The sequence below is a fragment of the Hemitrygon akajei genome, chromosome 9, assembly GCF_048418815.1.
Source record: "Hemitrygon akajei chromosome 9, sHemAka1.3, whole genome shotgun sequence".
Taxonomy (NCBI): domain Eukaryota; kingdom Metazoa; phylum Chordata; class Chondrichthyes; order Myliobatiformes; family Dasyatidae; genus Hemitrygon; species Hemitrygon akajei.
In genome coordinates this window covers 28,859,600-28,878,966 of record NC_133132.1, presented here as the reverse complement: position 1 = coordinate 28,878,966, position 19,367 = coordinate 28,859,600, and the positions used below count along the sequence as shown (strand labels likewise).

The window sequence follows — 19,367 nt, the reverse complement described above, 5'->3', positions numbered from 1 at the left end:
ATATTCTGATTCAGGTTTTCAAAATGAGTTAAGTTTTATGCAGAAACTAATATATGCCCAGAAAGTGGAAACGAGTGATAAACATCAGAAGGGCGAAGGAAGGGTTTGGAATCACCATATCTCCAATGTTGCCAATTTCATTAGTTCCATGATATCCTCTAGGAATCTGTTAAGTTAGTCATCCTCCGTTTCCATCTATCAGATAAGGAGAGATTTCTGACAGGCTTATTTCCACCAGACCTGTATATTCACCCGGCACTTTACTGTCTCTTCCTCAGAACCCACAATGCAAACAATTTGGATGTGCTGCATTTGGACTCTGTATACAGATCATTGACGTAGATTGTGAACAGCAGTCGTGGTATCTCTGAAACTATCTGAATATCACGATTACCCAAATAAAACGAGCCTTTAACCTTTACACCCTGTCAACATATTGTCTCTAATACGGTGTTTTTTAAAAAAAATCTTGACTATTAACCCGTTGTGTTGGCGCGTGGCCAAGTGTATAAGGCATCGGGCTTGTGATCTGAAGGTCACTAGTTCGAGTCTCAGCTGAGGCAGAGCGTTGTGTCCTTGAGCAAGGCACTTAACAACACATTGCTCTGCGACGACACCGGTGTCAAGCTGCTTGGGTCTTTGTGCCCTTCCCTTGGACAACATCGGTGGCGTGGAGAAGGGAGACTTGCAGCTTGGGCAACTGCCGGTGTCTCATACAGCCCTGCTCAGGCCTGCGCCCTTGAAAAAGAAACCTTCCAAGGCGCACATCCCTGGTCTCACGGACTAACGGATGCCTATATAAATTAGCCCGTTATTATGCTTCCATTCGAAGGCCTTCTGGAAGTCCATATACACAATGACACTGATTATATCTTCTGTATTCTGCTACTAACAGCCATCAATAAACCAGCTCAATGTTAATTCCCATTTATAAATCCATGCTGATACTGTCCATTCCCATAATTACTTGCCAAGTGCCTTCTTCCTTGTTCAATAATTATAGTTAGTTATTGCTTTATTTACCTCCTGTTGATCATCAGTTGAATTGTTTTTAGTTGGCAGCGTACGCCCTGCCCTTCCTTCTGTAAATGATGGGGTTCAAATAGCCACCTTCGAATGAATAAGAAACGCTCTAAACTTTGGAGCAGGATTTCTCAACCGGTGATCCGCAGAAACCTAGGGTTCCGCGAGTGGTCGCCAGGAGTATTTTGAGAGATCGTGATTTAAAACAAAAGCATCGTTTTTTTAAACCTCGAGCAATTCGCGGTTCTAGCTCTTGCAGTGGTGGGCAGTGACCGAGTAGCCCATTAGTAATTTCGTTTGTGTTCCCACAGTCCAGTATGGCAGTGCGCAGCAGGGCCATGTTTAATTGATTGAGGCCATTCTCAGTTTTTGCCGCGAAATGGGGTGGGGGGCGTTGATAATTTGTGAGCGCTGTATTCCACAGACGGGAGGATGGTAGGCTGACAATTGGTGATCAGTGTATTACACGGACGGGAGGACTGTAGGCTGATAATTGGTGAGTGCTGTATTACACGGAGGGACGACGGCTGACTGATGAGGAACGCAAAGTGCGTTTTCCGAGTATTGAATGGGATTCACCCAACTTGGGTTGTGACGCCAAGTCTTCCTTCCGAAGTAACTCCCCCAACTTCCCTTTACGAGCGTGGACTGACCTGTGGGAGCGAACAAACTACGAGTGTAGAGACAATTGGAGATAACTTTTCTTTCTAAAGTAGGAAAATTGAGGCTCAGCTACTGGCTTTGCTGTTGTGGTAAACGTTGCAAAAGGTGGATTGGGTAGATTAGAAGTGAATTGTATTGTGAACCCGTCCTGCCGAAGGGTTTCGTCTCATCGATTGTAATTTTTTCCACAGATGCTGCCTGGCCTGCTGAGTTCCTCCAGTATTTTGTGGGTGTTGCTCAGATTTTGTCCGGTTCATGTGTTGCGAAATTTTCATATCTTTTTTCAAGTCAAATCACTTTTTTTGTCATTTCGATCATAACTGCTGGTACACTACACAGTAAAAACGAGACAACGTTTTTCAGGACCATGATACTACATGAAACTGTACAAAAACTACACTGAACTACGTAAAAAAACCACAGAAAAAAACCCCACTAGACTACAGTCCTACCCAGGACTGTATAAAGTGCACAAAACAGTGCAGGCATTACAATAAATAATAAACAAGGCAATAGGCACAGTAGAGGGCAGTAAGCTGGTGCAGTGCAGGCTCTGGGTATTGAGGAGTCTGATAGCTTGGGGGAAGAAACTGTTTCATGGTCTGGTCGTGAGAGCGAGAATGCTACGGTGCCTTTTCCCAGATGGCAGGAGGGAGAAGAGTTTATATGATGGTTGCGTGAGGTCCTTCATAATGCTGCTTGCTTTGCGGATGCAGCGTGTAGTGAAAATGTCCGTAATGGCGGTAAGAGGGACCCCGATGATCTTCTCAACTGACCTCACTATCCGCTGCAGGGTCTTGCGATCCGGGATGGTGCAATTTCCGAACCAGATAGTGATGCAGCTGCCCAGGATGCTCTCAATACAACTCCTGCAGAATGTGATGAGGATAGGGGGTGGGAGATGGATTTTCCTCAACCTTCGCAGAAAGTAAAGACGCTGCTGGGCTTTATTTGCTATGGAGCTGGTGTTGAGTGACCAGGTGAGATTCTCCACCAGGTGAACACCAAGAGATTTGGTGCTCTTAACGATTTATACTGAGGAGCCGTCAATGACTAGCGGGGAGTGGTCGCTCCGTGCCCTCCTGAAGTCAACAACCATCTCTTTTGTTTTCTTCGCATTCAGAGACAGGCTGTTAGCTCTGAACCAGTCCGTTAGCCGCTGCACCTCCTCTCTGTAAGCTGACTCGTCGTTCTTGCAGATGAGACCCAGCACGGTCGTGTCATTGGCGAAATTGATGATACGGTTGCAGCTGTGTGTTGCAGCATAGTTATGGGTCAGCAGAGTGAACAGCAGTGGACTGAGCACACAGCCTTGGGGGCCCCCGTGCGCAGTGTGATGGTGTTGGAGATGCTGCCTCCGATCCGGACTGACTGAGGTCTCCCAGTCAGGAAGCCTAGTTTTCTAGCCTAGAAGTCTAGTCTAGATTTCGGTTTTCTGGTTCAGTTATTTATTAAGCCGTTCTTCGCTTAATACGGTCCGTCTTTGCAAAGGAAGCAACCTTTCAGTGGGTTTTACATGGTCTGGTGATCCAGGTTGTCCTATTCCATTGTGTCTAGTCTGTGGCAAACAACGTACAAATCCAGCAATGGCTCCAGCAAAATTGAAAAGGCACCTAACTACTAATCACAGTCATTAGACATGTAAAAATGTTGATTATTCTAATCGGCTATTGGAATCTCAAAACAGACTATAGCTTTGGTTAATAAAGACACAGCCAGTAAAAGAGTCAGAAACAAGCTATTATCCAGAAAAGAAAATGTCACACAGTTGTTGAGGACCTAACAATGCCAGCATGTAAAATTATCATGGGTAAATTGCTAGGACAAGATTCAGTACGAGACATTGAAAAGATTTCACGCACAAAATTATGATCATCGATGTATTGATGACAAGTCACAGGATGCTGAAAAGATTTTGTGTGATAAGCTGAAAAACAACAGCTTCTCTATCCAGGTTGACGAGTCAAAAAAATTCACCAGTAAATGTCATGTTGTGGCATTTGTAAAATTTATTAGTGATGGTGAAATTCAAGAAAACTTTTTGCGTTGCAAAGAGCTTCCCGAAACAAGAACAGGCCAAGATAGATTTGATGTTTGATCTTCATATTGGAAAAAAGTGTCTGTCTTGGAGGAACTGTGTTGACATCTGTACTGACTGTGCCCCATCAATGGTTGGTTCTATGAGACGTTTCCTTTCTCTTGAGAAACCCGCGTTTTCTGGCCGTCTCTGGAAAACGAGCTTGTTAGCACCTCGCTAATAGCCATTGGATTCCGCGGTGATAAACCTCCTTTCTCCAGCTTCGTACGTCTCAGGTGTCTGCAATGCCGGCCCAGCCAAACCCTGGTTTTGCAAATGCTTTGTAATTTATTGTCTACGGCAGGAAATAACAGATCGTATACAACATATAATTTATAAAGTATATTTAAGAATGTTAATTTAAGCAAACTGTTATTAAATGAAAGAAAGAACAAAAAAAAACCAAAAAAAGGGCCCATTACTCTTAAACAGTCAAATGTGCAGTTAGGTTGGAGTTCATCTTGAACTTTTCTGCCACTCATGCGCTGGACCCTCCGTCTGCGTGAAAGCACACACCACCATCTGAACGTCGCTTGAAATCCATTTCGAACAAACGGGTCTCCCACTGGAGTATTGGTTCTTCCTTTTGAAGCCATTTCGTCTACACAAAGCACCTTGTGCAACAGGTACAGCATGCTCAGCCATCTTTCGCCATTATCTTCTTCTGGCTTCCGCCAACCCAGCGTTTGTCAGCTCCTTCCCCCAATTCCACTATCCTGATTGGCTGGCAGCTCATTCCCAAGTTGAATAACAGCCCTTCATCTCAGCTCAAACCCAAACAAGCTGAAAGCAGAACAGACTGCTCTTCCAGAACTGCTAAAATGAAATACCTACGAATAGCAATAGAAATCTTTACCAGGGCGTTACTCTTGTAAAAAAGAAAATTCTGATGTTGTGAAAACACATTCCTTCAACATTGCAAATAATTTTGCATGTTATAAATAGCATTAATTGAAATCAATTTAGAACCTTTATATAAGTTAAATCTACCGAGCCTACCTTCGGAATAATTAGACCCCATTTTGTCTTAAGCTAGGTCATTAACAGAACTTTTCTTCATGAGTTTATTAATATTTATGAAAGGGAAAGAAAGAGATTAATTTCAAGAACCATAAGCTATTTTCAAAGGTTCCTCCAGGGCAATAAGGTTGCGGAAGGCTGCTCAAGAGAGTTTAGGTATTTTCTGTTTAACCTGTCCACATAGAATTATCCACTACGCCCAGATGCAAAACGAACGAATTCATTTTATGTCAACGCATTCGTATCCATCCTTGGAGAGGGATTTGCAATCTGTTTAATTTGAGCACCTCGATAGTGTAAGTTAGCGCGATGCCCTTACAGCTCGCGGCAGTGGAGTTCGGATGTCAATCTTGACGTCCTCCGTAAAGAATTTAAACTTTCTTCCCGTGAAGCGCGAGTTTCTACCCGGTGCTACGATTTCCTCCCACGTTCCAAAGATCCATATTATAATTTGTCCTGCAATTAGGATAGGATTAATAAGTGGGTTTCTGGGCTGTGCGGCTCTTTGGGTCGGAAGGGCCATGTAAATAAATCAAAAATAAATAAAAAATTATGATTGTTAAGATTGGATGTGAGTACACCATTGGTTTATTTACCAATATAAGCAAAGCCTCTTGCCTTCCCAGCTGACTGTTGTTCATTCACACTGACTCTCTGTGATTTAGTTACAGACACTACGTTGTCTTCTAATACTGACATTACTATTTAATCTATTGCTTTCATTTTCAGTTCATGTAGATGGTTAGAAACGACACAGGAGACCGTTGGGCTTGCAGCTATAGCTTTCTGACTGGCTTTGTGGCTGTTCCTCGACTTCAGTATTGAATGCAACTTACGTACTTTTATTGTTTGTAGGACTTGTTTTGTTTCGTGCACATTGGATGTTTGACGATCTTCCTTTTTAATGGGTTCTGTTGGGTAGCTGCTTGTCAGGAGAAGGATATCATTGTTGTATATAGTAAACACTGATCATAAATGTACTTTGAACTTTGAAAGAAGGGTAAGGCTTGTCAATAGCAATCCCAACATTATTCAGTGCCCTACCGTTCACTGTGTAACACCTGCCCTGATTGGCCCTTCCAAAGGTCAACAGCTTGCACTTGTCAGCATTAAATTCCATCTGTCATTTTTCAGCCTAGATTTCGAACTGGGCCAGATCGCCCTAGAAGCTCTGATAGTCTTCCTCGCTGTCCACTACACCCCCAATCTTGGTGTCAACCGCAAATGTGCTGATCGAGGTAACCAGGTTATCAGCCAGATCAATGATATATATGACAAACAACAACGAACCCAGGACCGATCGCACGGACACTCCACCAGTTACAGGCCTCCGGTAAGAGAGCTAACCATCTCCTGTCATTCTCTGATTTCTCCCTCAAAGCCTATGTCTGAGCTATTTGATGACCTCAACTTTAATGCTGAGCAACTTAAACTTCTTGACCAGCCTCCCATGCAGGACCTTTTCAAATGCCTTGCTGAAGTCCATGTAGACAACATCCACTACCTTGTCTTCATCTACTTTCCTGGTAATTTCCTCGAAAAACTTGGTTCGTCTCGACTTACCAAGCAGAAAGCCATGCTGACCATCCCTAATCAATCTCTCTCTTTCCAAATACTCATATATCCTGTCTCTTAGAATACCTCCCAACAATTTCCCCACGACTGATGCCAGGTTCACTCGCCTTTAATTACCTGGTGCATATTTAGAGCTTTTCTTAAACAGCGGGACAACATTGGCTATCCTGTAATATTCCGGTACTTCTCCTGTCGTTAAGGATCATGCTGTTAGGGCTCCTGTAATTTCTGCAATTGCCTTCCACAGAGTTCAAGGGAACACCTTGTTAGGCCTGGGGATTTATCACCCTAATTTGCCTCAAGATAGCAACACCTCTTCTTCTGAAGTCTGCATAGGGTCCACGACCTCGCTTCCGCTGTGCCTCATTTCTATAGATTCTGTGCCCGTCTCTCGAGTGAACACAGTTGCAACAATACAAAAGATTTAAGGTCTCCCCATCTCTTCTGGCTCCACGCACAGATTATCAATCTGATCTTCCAGAGGACCAGTTTTGTCCCTTGCAATACTTTTGATCGTAATATATCTCTAGTCGCACTTAGGATTCTCATTCACTTTGCAAACATCAGACCTTCTTTTTGCCCTCCTGATTTCTTCCTTATGCGTTCTCTTACAATTCATATACTCTAGAAGTACCTCATTTGTCCCTACCTGCCAGCACCTGCGATGCTCCTCCTTTTTCTCCTTAGACATGGCCTCAATATCTCTTGAAAACCCTGAACCTGTTTTCTTTAACTTTTGTTTCGACAGGCACATACAAGGCTTTTCCTCTCAGATTTTCACGTTTGAAGGCCTCCTACTTACCAAGTACACCTTTACCAGAAGGCAGCCTGTCCTAATTCACACTTGCCAGATCCTTTCTGATGCCATCAAAATTGGCCTTTTCCAATTTAGATATACATACCTAACTAACTGTAATGACGTGAATAAGAGGAAGTTAAAAGAACCCGATGGGTGGACTGCATGTCGCTTTGCGTTCAATCGTTGATTGCCAAGAGTTATTTCCCTTTAAGAGTGAATCGATCGTCTAAGTTACTTTAACGAGGGGAATAGATTGCATATTTCTACGCAAAAGTTTCCGTGGTTTTGAGGATCATCAATTTGAGAAGGAGTTTACAGCTTTATCTTTTTCAATTATTTATCTAGTATTTAAAAAAGTATTTTTTTCCCCAACACCATCTCCTGCAAAATATTCCACAACAAAGTTCTGCAGTGTTATTCTTTATTGCCGTCTTGTTTCGCCTACTACTTATGTTAGTGTCTTATGGGTACAAATACTGTGCCATAAATATTTTCCCTTATATACAAAGCTAAAATAAGATCAGCTAAGGCACCGTGTTGTGCCCTTGAGCAAGGGTCTTCACCACACATTGCTCTGCGACGACACCTGTGCCAATCTGTATCGGCCCTTGCCCTTCCTTTGGACAACATCGGTGGCGTGGAGAGGGGATACTTGCAGCATGGGCAACTGCCGGTCTTCCATACAAACCCTGCCCCGGCCTGCACCCTGGAAACTTTCCAAGGCGGAAATCCATGGTCTATCGAAACTAACGGATGCCTATAATAAAATTAAATTCAAAAAGTTTAATATCTTTGTCAAGCTTACTCTCAAAGTCACTCTTTCAGCTGATCAATAATTTTTATATAGTCTCTCAGCTAACATAAGTATTTGTGTCCTGACAATACTGTATTCAGAATCCGTACATATGCTATGTACCTGGCAACCTAGTTAAAGTAATAAACACAATCATGATCAATATATTTGATTTTGCATGTTGAATCACCCAATGTCATCACCGAATATAGCATTTTTAGCAGGTCGTACACTTTTGATTTATTCTGTTAATTTCTCACTTACTGGTGGCGTTTGGATACATCTCAAAGTAACCGAGACATTCAAGCATTTTTGGAGTTTTCATTAAAAATCTACTAATTGTAAGGATCACGCATGATCACGATGCACGGTACACATAGCTGAAGCTCATGGATAGGTTTCTTTATTGAAGAGTATCGAGTTTGTTGCAAGGTTAGTAAGGTGATTGATTTTCTGATTTCTGATACGTGTAAAGGGAAGGTTAAACATTTAGACAGATTAACTGACAGGTACTGCGACGTTCTTGAGCAGTTTATGCAGTTACAGATAAAAATTTGTGAACACGTATAACGTGCAAAATCACTATCGGATTGTTCGTCAATGTCGCCATTTCGAGCTGGGAAATCTTACGAGATGGCGAGCTGAACACAGCTGTTCCATTCAGTATCGCAATCTCAGTGTTAATTTGCATAAATGTAGAGCACATAATCACGTGGTCCTCTTCGTTGCATTGATAAGGCAAGGAGAGCCGGCCAGCGTTATATTCTGGCTGCAAACCGTGCACTTTGCAGAACGAATCCGAATTCACGATGTCCGGGAGGGTGGGTGTCATCTTGATAATTTGCGTAGCCTGTAAGTATCTAATAACAGTTATTTGGATTTTTAGAGCGCTTTCATGTTGCAGATAATTAATCACATGAAGCCTGCCATCTAATACTGTTTTATTTTTCTAGATTCAAATGCAGAGATCACATTAAATCAGGAGGGATCGCTGTCCGTTCAGCCGAGAGGAACTGTGAAGATCGGTTGTAGAGTGTCGGGCGCCAGCTTGGGTAATGATGACATAGGATGGTTTCAGCAGAAACCTGATGGCGCTCCCCGATTTCTCCTCTATCATGATCTCAACCGGGACTCAAAGGGTACTGGCATTCCCGATAGATTCTCTGGACGGTCTCAGAGCAACGCCGCATTTTTAACTATTAGCAATGTTCAACTGGAGGACGACGCCGATTACTACTGTGGCTGGTGGAAGTCAGACGCGTTGCACTTCGGCGAAGGCACCCAGTTGACTGTAACAGGTAAGCAGCGCTTATTGTATTTTGTGCAGTTGAATTTCTTTATCATGTTATTGATCTAATTTTTAAAAGTCAATTGGATTATAGCTGCAACTATTATGTGAAGATGGCACTTTAAAAAATGGAATTTGAACTATTTTGTGATTGTATTTGGGTGGTAGGGTGGAGATACGTCTCTACCAGAGGAGGTATAATACGTTTCTTCCCTATGTAGCCTGCTTGTTACCCTTGAGCAAGGTATATTACCGTCTCAGCTCCCTGATCAGGGTTACGTGAAACCATGTGAGCAAGTGGTGGATGGACGTACAATCAGAATTTCTGATTATGCGACCACTGACGCCAGACAGCTGATCTCTGAAGTGTATTGATAATGGCTTGTGAAGACACTGCCAAGAAGAAGGCAATGGCAGACTACTTCTGTAGAAATATTTGCCAGGAGCAATCATGGTCATTGCCCACGCCATACAGCATTGCAGATAATGCCGATCATGCGTTTGCACGCATTCAGCAGCATTCTGGACGTAAAAGCTTCAACTTTTTGTTCGTCTCGCGGTTCATGCAGAAGGAGTGTACAGAGAGAATAATTCCCAGCTTTCACTAATAGGCAAAACATCGCACATGGTAAATTACGAAATATTTAACTTAGAGACGTGAGGAGGTATTAGCAGGAAAAGTAATTTTAGTTAAAATATTTAATCCATGAGTGTTATTGTCCTATTTAGGGGTTCACCTATTCTTTAAAGCATATGAGGCCAAATTCTGTAAACTTGTGTCACTTTGGCGGGGGGGGGGGGTTGTGGGGTGGAAAGAAGAGGCTGTTTGACTCAAAGAAATTGAAAGGGATGGTTAGAATAGATGCTGCATGGTCTGCCGAGTTCCTCCCGTGCTTTGTGTATGCACTATTGTAGGTATAACACTGGAGTGACCCTGTGATAAGGAAATATCTCTCAATTCCTTTTGGACCGAGAATTTGAGTCTGATAACCAGAATCTCCCCCAAATCTCCCAAACCAACACAGAATTTAAGGATTAGTTTCGAACGCTAGAAATTCATGTCCTCTTTGCATCAGATTTTTACATGAGAAAGGGAGTCAATGAACTAATTCGAACAATAGAAAAGAGGCAGAACTCTTTCGGAATAATCTATCACCAGCATGCTTTCGTTATTTTCTAAACTTAAGGCTACTGGGATTTATTGCTTGAAACTTAATTCCATATATAGCCACCTTAACGTAACACCAGATACGATAACAACACCCATATTTTAACCCAGAGCACTAGTGGAAATAAGAACATCGTTGTTACAAAACGGTTTGAAGTGAACAATTGCAATCATGTATTAGGATGATGAACCCAAAAACGATTGACTTTTCACGGAGCTTTCTATAACCTCACCATAGATTGCATAAACACTGCAAACACTGAAAAGCTTACATGCTGCGCATTCTCTTTGTTGTTACAGTAACGTTAATGAACATAACCGGCAACAAGATTAAATGGTTGGCAGTAACCTAATTTGTATTTGTAGCAATCATTCTACAGTTATCTTGAAAGCGCAAATGACCGGATTTGGGCTATTTTTATGCACATTAACTGCTGCATTGAGTTTACATGGCTGGTAGCTCCTCCCTCTGCTCTGTATGATCAGAATGGGTTCCGCAAGTAATCGATGCCGCAGGGTTCAGGTTACTTTTTCTATACTGGACTGTTTCTGACCTGGGAATATTTGACCGAATTGTGTACGTTGCTGAAAATGTTTCATGCGACACGAAAGAAGTTAGTGCATGAATTAAACAGAGTTAAGCTAATTGACTTCCTTCCATTATTATCTCTCTGGGTTTGCGATAGTAAAATTCATTCCCGTACGTTCTCCTTTCAAACACTTCAAGGGTACGAGTATGATGAGTTAAAAACAAATTGATTTCGCTTACAATATCGTGATAAACACTGGCAAGGCCAGGACATCATGAATTAGATAGAAAAAAAGCTCCTACACTGCCTGTCCGTTCGTATTAACCCTCAACAGGTTATGGGAATTCTGCAGTAGTACCGTACCATGGAACAATATATAGAATTTAGTTAAAGAGATCCACTGTTTCATCTCCAGCCTCAGAATCAATCTCTTTTTAGGACATGAGGCTTGGCAAGCGATTGGATGGGTGTTTTGGGTCCAGTCATCATAAATCTATTAGTTTTTAAAGAAGGTTTGAAAAACAAATAGGAGTAGTTCACAAGTTGGAGCCTAAATTGGAACAAAGCAAAATTTGATGGCATTAGACCAGAACTCTCAAGGATTGATTCGGAGAAGCTGTTAGCAGGTGTAGTGAAGTTTGGCAAGTCGGAAGCTTTTGAAAGTGTGATGCAGAGAATTCAGGGCAAATATGTTTCTGTCAGAGTTAACGGCAAGGGAGGTAGGATTGAGGAGCGCTTCCTGATGGAAATGTATAGAGGTTCTGCTCAGGATACAGAAAATGTGATGTAGAGCTAACTGGGATCAAGCAAAATCTGTTGAGAGAATAAGGAATTTTGGAGCAAACACGAGGAAATCTGCAGATGCTTGAAATTCAAACAACATACAATAAATGGAAGTTTGGAATTCAGTTGATAAAGAAAATAGGAACAAATGTGGACATATCCTTAGCAGATAAGTGGATCCGAAGAGATTCTTTGAATATATTGAGAGCAGCTAGGGAGAGAAAAGGTCCACGAAAGGATTAGTTTGATAGAGGATGTGTGGAGCCTCAGGAGACTGACGTGGAATGAAATCGATACATCCAATTTACTTTACAGTGGAAAAGTCATAGAAGCTGGGAAATTCAGAGAGAAACAATGCGATGCCCTGAAGCATAATGATATTATGTAAAATGGGCTGTTGGCATTTTTGAGGAGAGTAACAGTTGATAAATCTCGAGGCCTTGCTCTCTATATCCCCAAATGTGTAGCAAGATTGGGAACAAATTTCTGGGATCTTTGCAGAGACTTTTGTATCTTTGTTAGCCACATGCATGTTTTCAGAAATCTAAAGTTTGGCTAATGTATCATTTTTACTTGAGAGACTGCCAGGATAAGGTAAGGAACTACAGACCGACGAGCCTAACATTAGTCGAGGGGTACTACAGGTGATTTTGCGAGACAAGCTCTATATGCATTTGGAAAGGCAAGATATTAGGAATAGTCAGCATGATTTTGTGCGTGAGAAATCACGTCTCCGAAATTTACTTGGCTGTTTTGAAAAGGTGACCAAAGCAATTGACGTGAGTAGGGCCGTAGTTGACCACATGGAAGGGACGTCGTGAATTATAATGAACGGCTGGGATAAACTGGGATTGCTTTTCCTTGAACGCAAAGAGGCTGAAGGGTGACATTAGAGGTTTATTAAATCGCGACGGGAGTACATAGGGTGAATGGTCAAAGTCTAATAACCCCCTCTCGGACTTCCAGACGGGTATGCGTATCGCTTTTAACCGACGTTTCGATGACAATCTCTGCCATCTTTATCATGAAGGTGGAGTTTGCCATCGAAGCGTCGGTTAAAATAGATAACTGTACCTGGCAGGAAACCCGAGAAGGGTTTATTCGGCATATACGCCGGGAAAGCACCAGATTCTCTTTGGTCAAAGTCTATTTCCAATTGTCACGGTGCTTAAAACTGGAGGGCATGGATTTAGGGAGATGGAGGAAAATTAAAGGATATTGTTATTTCCACAAAGTTGGTGGTTATATGGCAACAGTGCCAGACGAAACATGTGCCAGGTATTGCAACAGTTATTAAGTTTAAAATACGTTTAGAGATGTACACGGAGAGGTAATGTTTAAAGAGATACGGAGCAAATGCAGGTGAATGGGTCCAGCTGAAGAAGACGCCTTATTCGGCATCGACGAAGAACTTGTTTTCTTGTTGCATAATTCTGTGACTCCAGTTTGTGGCTCGTGTTTCCATAGCGTATTGATCGCCACAGAGTTGTAAATGTGTTTATGGATCAGTTATTGCATCAGTGGCACTTAACTCAGGATTGCACACCCGAGGGAGACTGTTCGAAAGTCTCCATTTCTGCCTTCATCGCATGGGATGGGGAGAGAGATGAAGGTGGAAAGTATAGGACATGCCGCGCGAATTTCGAAGTGTGCGAGTAGCATTCCATATTTACTTAGGTATCCTGGGCTATTTATTTAAAACCCATGCAGCAGAGCGACCCCCAGTCTTCTTGTATAGTCATGCATTTAGATCATGACATCTCTCTGTGAAGACCGCGAGGTAGACGCTCTGCAACGGATAAAATAAATCACCCTCAGATACATGAGCATTCATGGGCAAAAGAAATAATTGAATTATAATTGGAACTGCGCAGCCTACTCTAGCACGGGAGGGTCTCAGTAATTGCATCGCGGCTATGTAATTGCGATATTTTTGAGTCCTGATCCTCTTGAAAATAACCTCACCGGTCGTTTCCAGTCACCGCACCGACCTATTGCCGATTGCTTAACACGCATTCAGCACCGTTGTACAAAGTCTGTCCACTTTTTCCGCTCGTCCTTGGTGTTGAACTTGAACCCACAACTTGCCATCTGAGTCACTAAGTCACTAAGTATTAATTGATTCACACACGATTTGTTATCGTTCTTTAATATGGACATTTTATTTCATTCCAGGTGGAAAACTGACCCGTCCTTCGATTACTCTTCTTCCACCAGCGTCAAAACAGATCAGTGAAGGACAGAGGGCTACTCTGGTGTGTCTGGTCAATAACTTTTCCCCTAGATCGGCCGAGGTTTCCTGGGAAATGGACGGCAATACCGTGAAAGCTGGTGTCCTGACAACTCGAACAGTCCAGAATAGCGACCAGACCTACAGCCTCAGCAGTTACCTCACTCTGACCGCCTCGGAGTGGAACTCACACGAAGAGTACACTTGCGGGGTTACACACCAGTCTCTCGGGTCTCCACTGAAGCGAAGCATTCAGAAATCGGGCTGTGCGTAAGAGAGAGCCGGCAGGCTGGGTGCGTGGTGTTACTTATGGTCGGGGACAGCAACGTTCTATGATTGTTTCCTTTCTATTGGCGAGCGGCTTTCGAAACGTAGAACAATATTTACATGATAAGAAAAATTCACTTTGTAATTGAGTCCTACAATCTTTCGTTTAAATAAAGTAAAATATGTTTCTTCTGGCAGCCTGTATATTTTGTATGTCAACAGTTGAGTATAACCATAGGCCCGTAAATCGCTAAATTCATTGAGATGACGACCGCCATCTTTTAACGCCGTCTTTTAGCGCAACACAGCTTGGGATTCTAAAAGGGTCATGCGGTTACAGGTTATCACATGAGCGGAATGTATTGAGTGGAGATGCCGCGGTGCAAAAACAGCAGCTACGGGCGTTGATTTACAGCAGCGATTCCTGTAGTCACTAGCTAACGAAGGTAACATATGTTAACAGGGAATACAAAAAAGGGACAATCAGAGCCTACTCCGCTCCGTATGTTAATACCCATAGTCAGAAATGAACAGCAGTAGTTCGCTACAGATGGAATTCGTACTCATGCCATCTCAGAGAAAGAAGCCAAAAATCTGTAAAGGCTATGTTTGCTGTTATTTCCTTTAGCTCGCTTCGTAGACTCGGAACGGTACCACAAAACACCATCTCAGAACTGCTCGGCATTTTCCCCAATGCAAACAGAGCAGTAAGAAATTTCCATCATGAACTGCTGTCAAAATTCTTTGACAGCTGATGATGTGACTCTGGTTGTATCGGTTATTAACTATAAAACTGGAACGAGGAAAAGGGCATTTTATCCTCCTAACATGTTCAGATATTAATCAAGTTGTAGTTAACTTTCGACCTCAGCACCATGTTCCTGACTCTGCCTTAATATGCAGATATCCGTCGATTTTAATAACTGTCCATTGAAAGGGTGGAGAATTCCACCACCGAGTGCACATTAAGTGCGTGTTCTTGACTGAGGAGCAGGTTGTGCCAAGTTGCCATTTACGGGAACAAGACGGAACGCCCCAAAGTCAGAATTGCGCGAAAAGGCCCGGAGTGCTTCTCACTTCAGTTTCAAGTAACAACCGCTTCGTCTGAGACTGGAGCCATGATAGTGGACTCCTCAACTTGGAAAGTCTCTTCTGTTCATGCAGCGTGTTAGGATCTGTTGGAATTTTAAATTTCATTGAAATCTCCCCTCATACTCGTAAATTCTCGAAAAAACAGGCCAAACTACGCAAATTATTCTCATATTATTCTCAGTGAGTCCACTGTCACTGGAACTAGTTTGGTGAATATTTGTTGCAACTCCTTCATCTTTTTAAGCGGTGATATCAGAGCTAGTCACTGACGTCTCTATTCGTGTACATAAATCTCTCTCATGACAAAGGCTAAAATAACATTTGTCTTCCTCGTGGTCTGTTGTTCCGGCACTTCGGCTCTCAGGAAGCCGAAACCCATTTAGCAACACCACCATGAATGTAATATACTCTGATATTGAGATATTTGTAAAATATATTAAAATTGGAACGTGTTATCAAACAACTAAACTAAAGTTTTAATCAAGATTAGTTCGTGAAACAGATACACAAATAGTTAAAATAATAAATGAAAATAAGCCAAATTTAAACAATCGATCTTTCTTTTTATACAACTGACCTGTTCCCTACACCCCACAAACAATGCTGTCTCTAATGGGTTGAAGTGTGAACCTGGCCCAAGATACAAGGGTCAATAACAGTGCAATGCTGGGTCCTGTCTTTTCGGTTCTGCTACAGCGCAGCATTTGGTATTGCAACAAAAACTGACCAGCATGCAGATAGTTTTCAATAAATCGTCCTCAAAGCTTGAAACTGCGCACTTTACAAAGAATTACCAATTCCCTGTGGTCGAAAGAAAATTTAATCAAAAAGGCAGTGCTGATCTAGTCAGAAATTTTCCGTATAACTGTTAACATACAATTATATATATTGAAAATCGCTAAAAATAAACCATTTTTTCCACCGACGTTCGACCTTTTTAATAGAATATAAGCATATTGCGCTTTGGATGAACGATTGCTATGTTTGATTAGTGGACGAAGGTACAAGGCGTCAGATGTTCCGGTGGTTGTCGCATTCGGGCTGCCATTGCTGGGGTGTGACGATATTAGGTAGAAGTAATCGTTGACAAGGATTCTTATGAGAGCAGTGACCAATGTACGTAACGAGTAGACATTAATTGTGCTCATTTTGGGATTACTTTTTGGGAGTTTGGATTTGTCCATCTGTTTATCGATCCTGAGAATGCCTGTGAGGCGAGTAAATATTTCTCAACAGTGTATTTAAATGTCGGATGTTTCCTCCCTGTCACTGAGATCATCAACAATAGTGTGAGACTGGTACTTTGAGTAACCTGAATGGATTCCGTGGCCCAGGCCTATTGAATTCATCTCGCCCATCTCCCCGTCATTGCCAAAGCAATCCTCATTTAAATGTCCATTTTATGCTTGCCTGTTATGCTTTGCTTAAACATGGCTCTTCTTATAATGCATAATAAAGCTAAGTCAATAAGAACTCCCCGAAGGGAATCCCAGTCAATTCTCCAATGACCACCTTTGTCTGTTCTTAGGTTTAATATTTCTGCAGATATTTGCAGTCATCTTTGAAATAAAAGTAAGCTGTCACAAATCAGCTTTCCTGTAAGCATGCAATATTTGATTTGATTAAATATCTGATTATATTATGGGATCCTTGCTGTAAATTAGTAACAATTTGATCGCATCTAACAAATCAAGGACCGAAGAAAGATGCAGCAGTACCAACATTGGACCACCTAGCTCCATCCACTGCCTATCCCTGCTCCAGTAGGACCATGTCTCTTACCCTTTGTCCTGCTATTCCTCGTACACTGTGCTTTACAAGGTGTTCTAAAATCTATCAGTGTCACCGACGAACACCGTATATGTCTGATCTCTGAGGAGAAAGTTGGGAATGCTTCATATAAAAGGAAACATTTCAGTTCTCAGATTATCCAAATCTTCACTCAAAGACGGCTGACTCCAGACCTAGTTTTGACAGCTAGAGAAAAGGTTTCCCAATATCTGGTTTCTCAAACTAATTGAGGATTTTCAACAGAGATCGTCCCACATACTGTGAAACTACAGTAACCTTACTCCAGTTTTCTTAAATATCTGTTTAATGGAAATTGTTTTCACCTTAGGAATTGATTCTGTCTACTATGCCGCACTGACTGCAAGCAAATATATCGTGTCTTAGACATTGTCAATGCACACTAGGTAGAAAAAAAATCGTGGTCTCTGGAACTTCCTGTAAAATATGAACAAGTCATTTATATATACCACTTACCTCCTCAATGCGAAGCCAAATGATAATGCATGAAAGTAATATTGTAAACACTTTCCATTGCATTTGGCAAATCAAAATTAAAAGATCAGAAACAAAAGGTCAGCAAAGCATCAAAATATGGACTCATCACTTACCGTTAATTAATTATAAAAGTCATCACTTTTGATGTATTGCTCTGCAACACCGCAACCTACGGCACAATATATTGTATGAAATATCATCACTCCAGGTTTCCCCATTTCCGTTTGACTTATCCGATCTCGTCGGAAACTACTTCTATATTAGTTTCACACAGGCACATCGACAAGTGTAGTAGGAGTTTTCAGTATTTCAGTGAGGTGCCACTCTTCTAAACACTGGAGAATTAAGGTATAGGATTTATAACTCTCCACATAGAATAAACCCCTACTCCCGTATGCTAAGCGGGCGAATCCTCTTCATTTCTTCGCATTCGTATCCATCCTTGGTGAGAGAATTACAACCTGTTCAAATTGGACACCACGGTAGCATTACGAGCCGGAGGGGTATCGGAGTTCGGAGTTCAATCCCGACGTCTTTCGTCAGCAGTTTGTATGCTCCTCCCCGTGAACTCGCGGGTTTCCTCCGGGTGTTCCGTTTTCCTCGCACGTTCCAAAGATCTGTATTGTAAATTGTCCTGTGATTAGGCTAGGATTCATAGGTGGGTTGCTGGGCTGTGAGGCTCATTGGGTCGGAAGGGCCTGTTCCACGCTCTGTCTCTAAATAAATAAATAAAATCTTCCGATGCCATCCTGTTAAGGTGCGTCTGTGAGTCCACTATGCTATTTTACCATTATAATCATGTCCTATTGCCCTTCCTGCTGATTGCTTTCATTTACATTGACTTTAGGTGATTCATTTGTAGATCCTAAATTGTCTTCTAATACTGACGTTGTAATCTATTGCTTTGATTTTCAATTCGTATAGATGGTTATTTCATGTTCATAAAGGACAATCAACTTGTTTAATGTTATAATTTTCGGTGCCGTTTCCCAAGTTTCCATGGAGATTTCAGATTTCAGATTTCGTTCATACACTGATGTGAAATTGAATAAGTTGCCTTAAACTTTTAAAATAAAATTTTATTGTATGTAGAGCACGCTTTACATTGTATATTAAATGAAATATATTATTATATATTCATTATATTATATAGATATATAGTACTAACATGTTCCAATGCTCTGCAATTTTCTGAATTTTCTGTTAAATTTATTAACAAGCTTCCAGTCATGTTAGGTAGTTTATATCAGTTTATGTATAAAACTGTCATGAAATCATCTATCTTATTACAAATGTTGCGTGCATTGAAGTAAATAGTATTGGCTTGCTATGCTCTCTCCGTTTCTGACTATATTCCTATGTTCCTGTTATCATTACATCACAACCTGAACCAATGCCTACTTTTCCTTCAATAAAAGGTAAAAAAAGGTTAAATATCCTCCCCGTGCCTTGTCTGGCTCATCGGGCGTCAAGCTTGCCGTTTCTTTAGCAGTTGTTTGGTTTATGAGGCTACGTTACTTGCTCAACGCTCAACTCAGCACGGATGGAAAGCGTGTAAGGGGCCCGCCGATTTCGACCTCGGCACCTCGTGTTCTGAAGTCCGGGTGCGGATATTACTATACCACTGTCCTAGACCAGTTCCTTCAGTACTTGCAGCAAAATAAGACCCACATTCAAAAACGTATTGCCACCCACTCCATCCCCGCCACCAGCACTACTCCAGATATATAACTTACAGCATTATCTAGAGTTCTTGTTACTTAATTTACTAGG

At 41.8% G+C, this 19,367-nt stretch overlaps 1 protein-coding gene across 1 annotated transcript; it reads left to right on the top strand.

Moving 5' to 3' along the window:
* Positions 1 to 8,693: 8,693 nt before the first annotated feature.
* Positions 8,694 to 14,413, top strand: LOC140732969 (immunoglobulin lambda-1 light chain-like). The gene is made up of 3 exons (XM_073055700.1): positions 8,694 to 8,802; positions 8,904 to 9,248; positions 13,895 to 14,413. Exons 1-3 carry the CDS (start codon positions 8,760 to 8,762, stop codon positions 14,221 to 14,223), a joined length of 717 nt encoding a protein of 238 aa, XP_072911801.1. The 5' UTR covers positions 8,694 to 8,759; the 3' UTR covers positions 14,224 to 14,413.
* The last annotated feature ends 4,954 nt before the right edge of the window (positions 14,414 to 19,367 follow it).

Coding starts and splice junctions, on each gene's coding strand:
- LOC140732969 (XM_073055700.1), top strand. CDS start 8,760: ATGTCCGGGAGGGTGGGTGTCATCTTGATAATTTGCGTAGCCT. Junction 8,803..8,903: donor CTTGATAATTTGCGTAGCCT/GTAAGTATCTAA, acceptor TTATTTTTCTAG/ATTCAAATGCAGAGATCACA. Junction 9,249..13,894: donor CACCCAGTTGACTGTAACAG/GTAAGCAGCGCT, acceptor ATTTCATTCCAG/GTGGAAAACTGACCCGTCCT.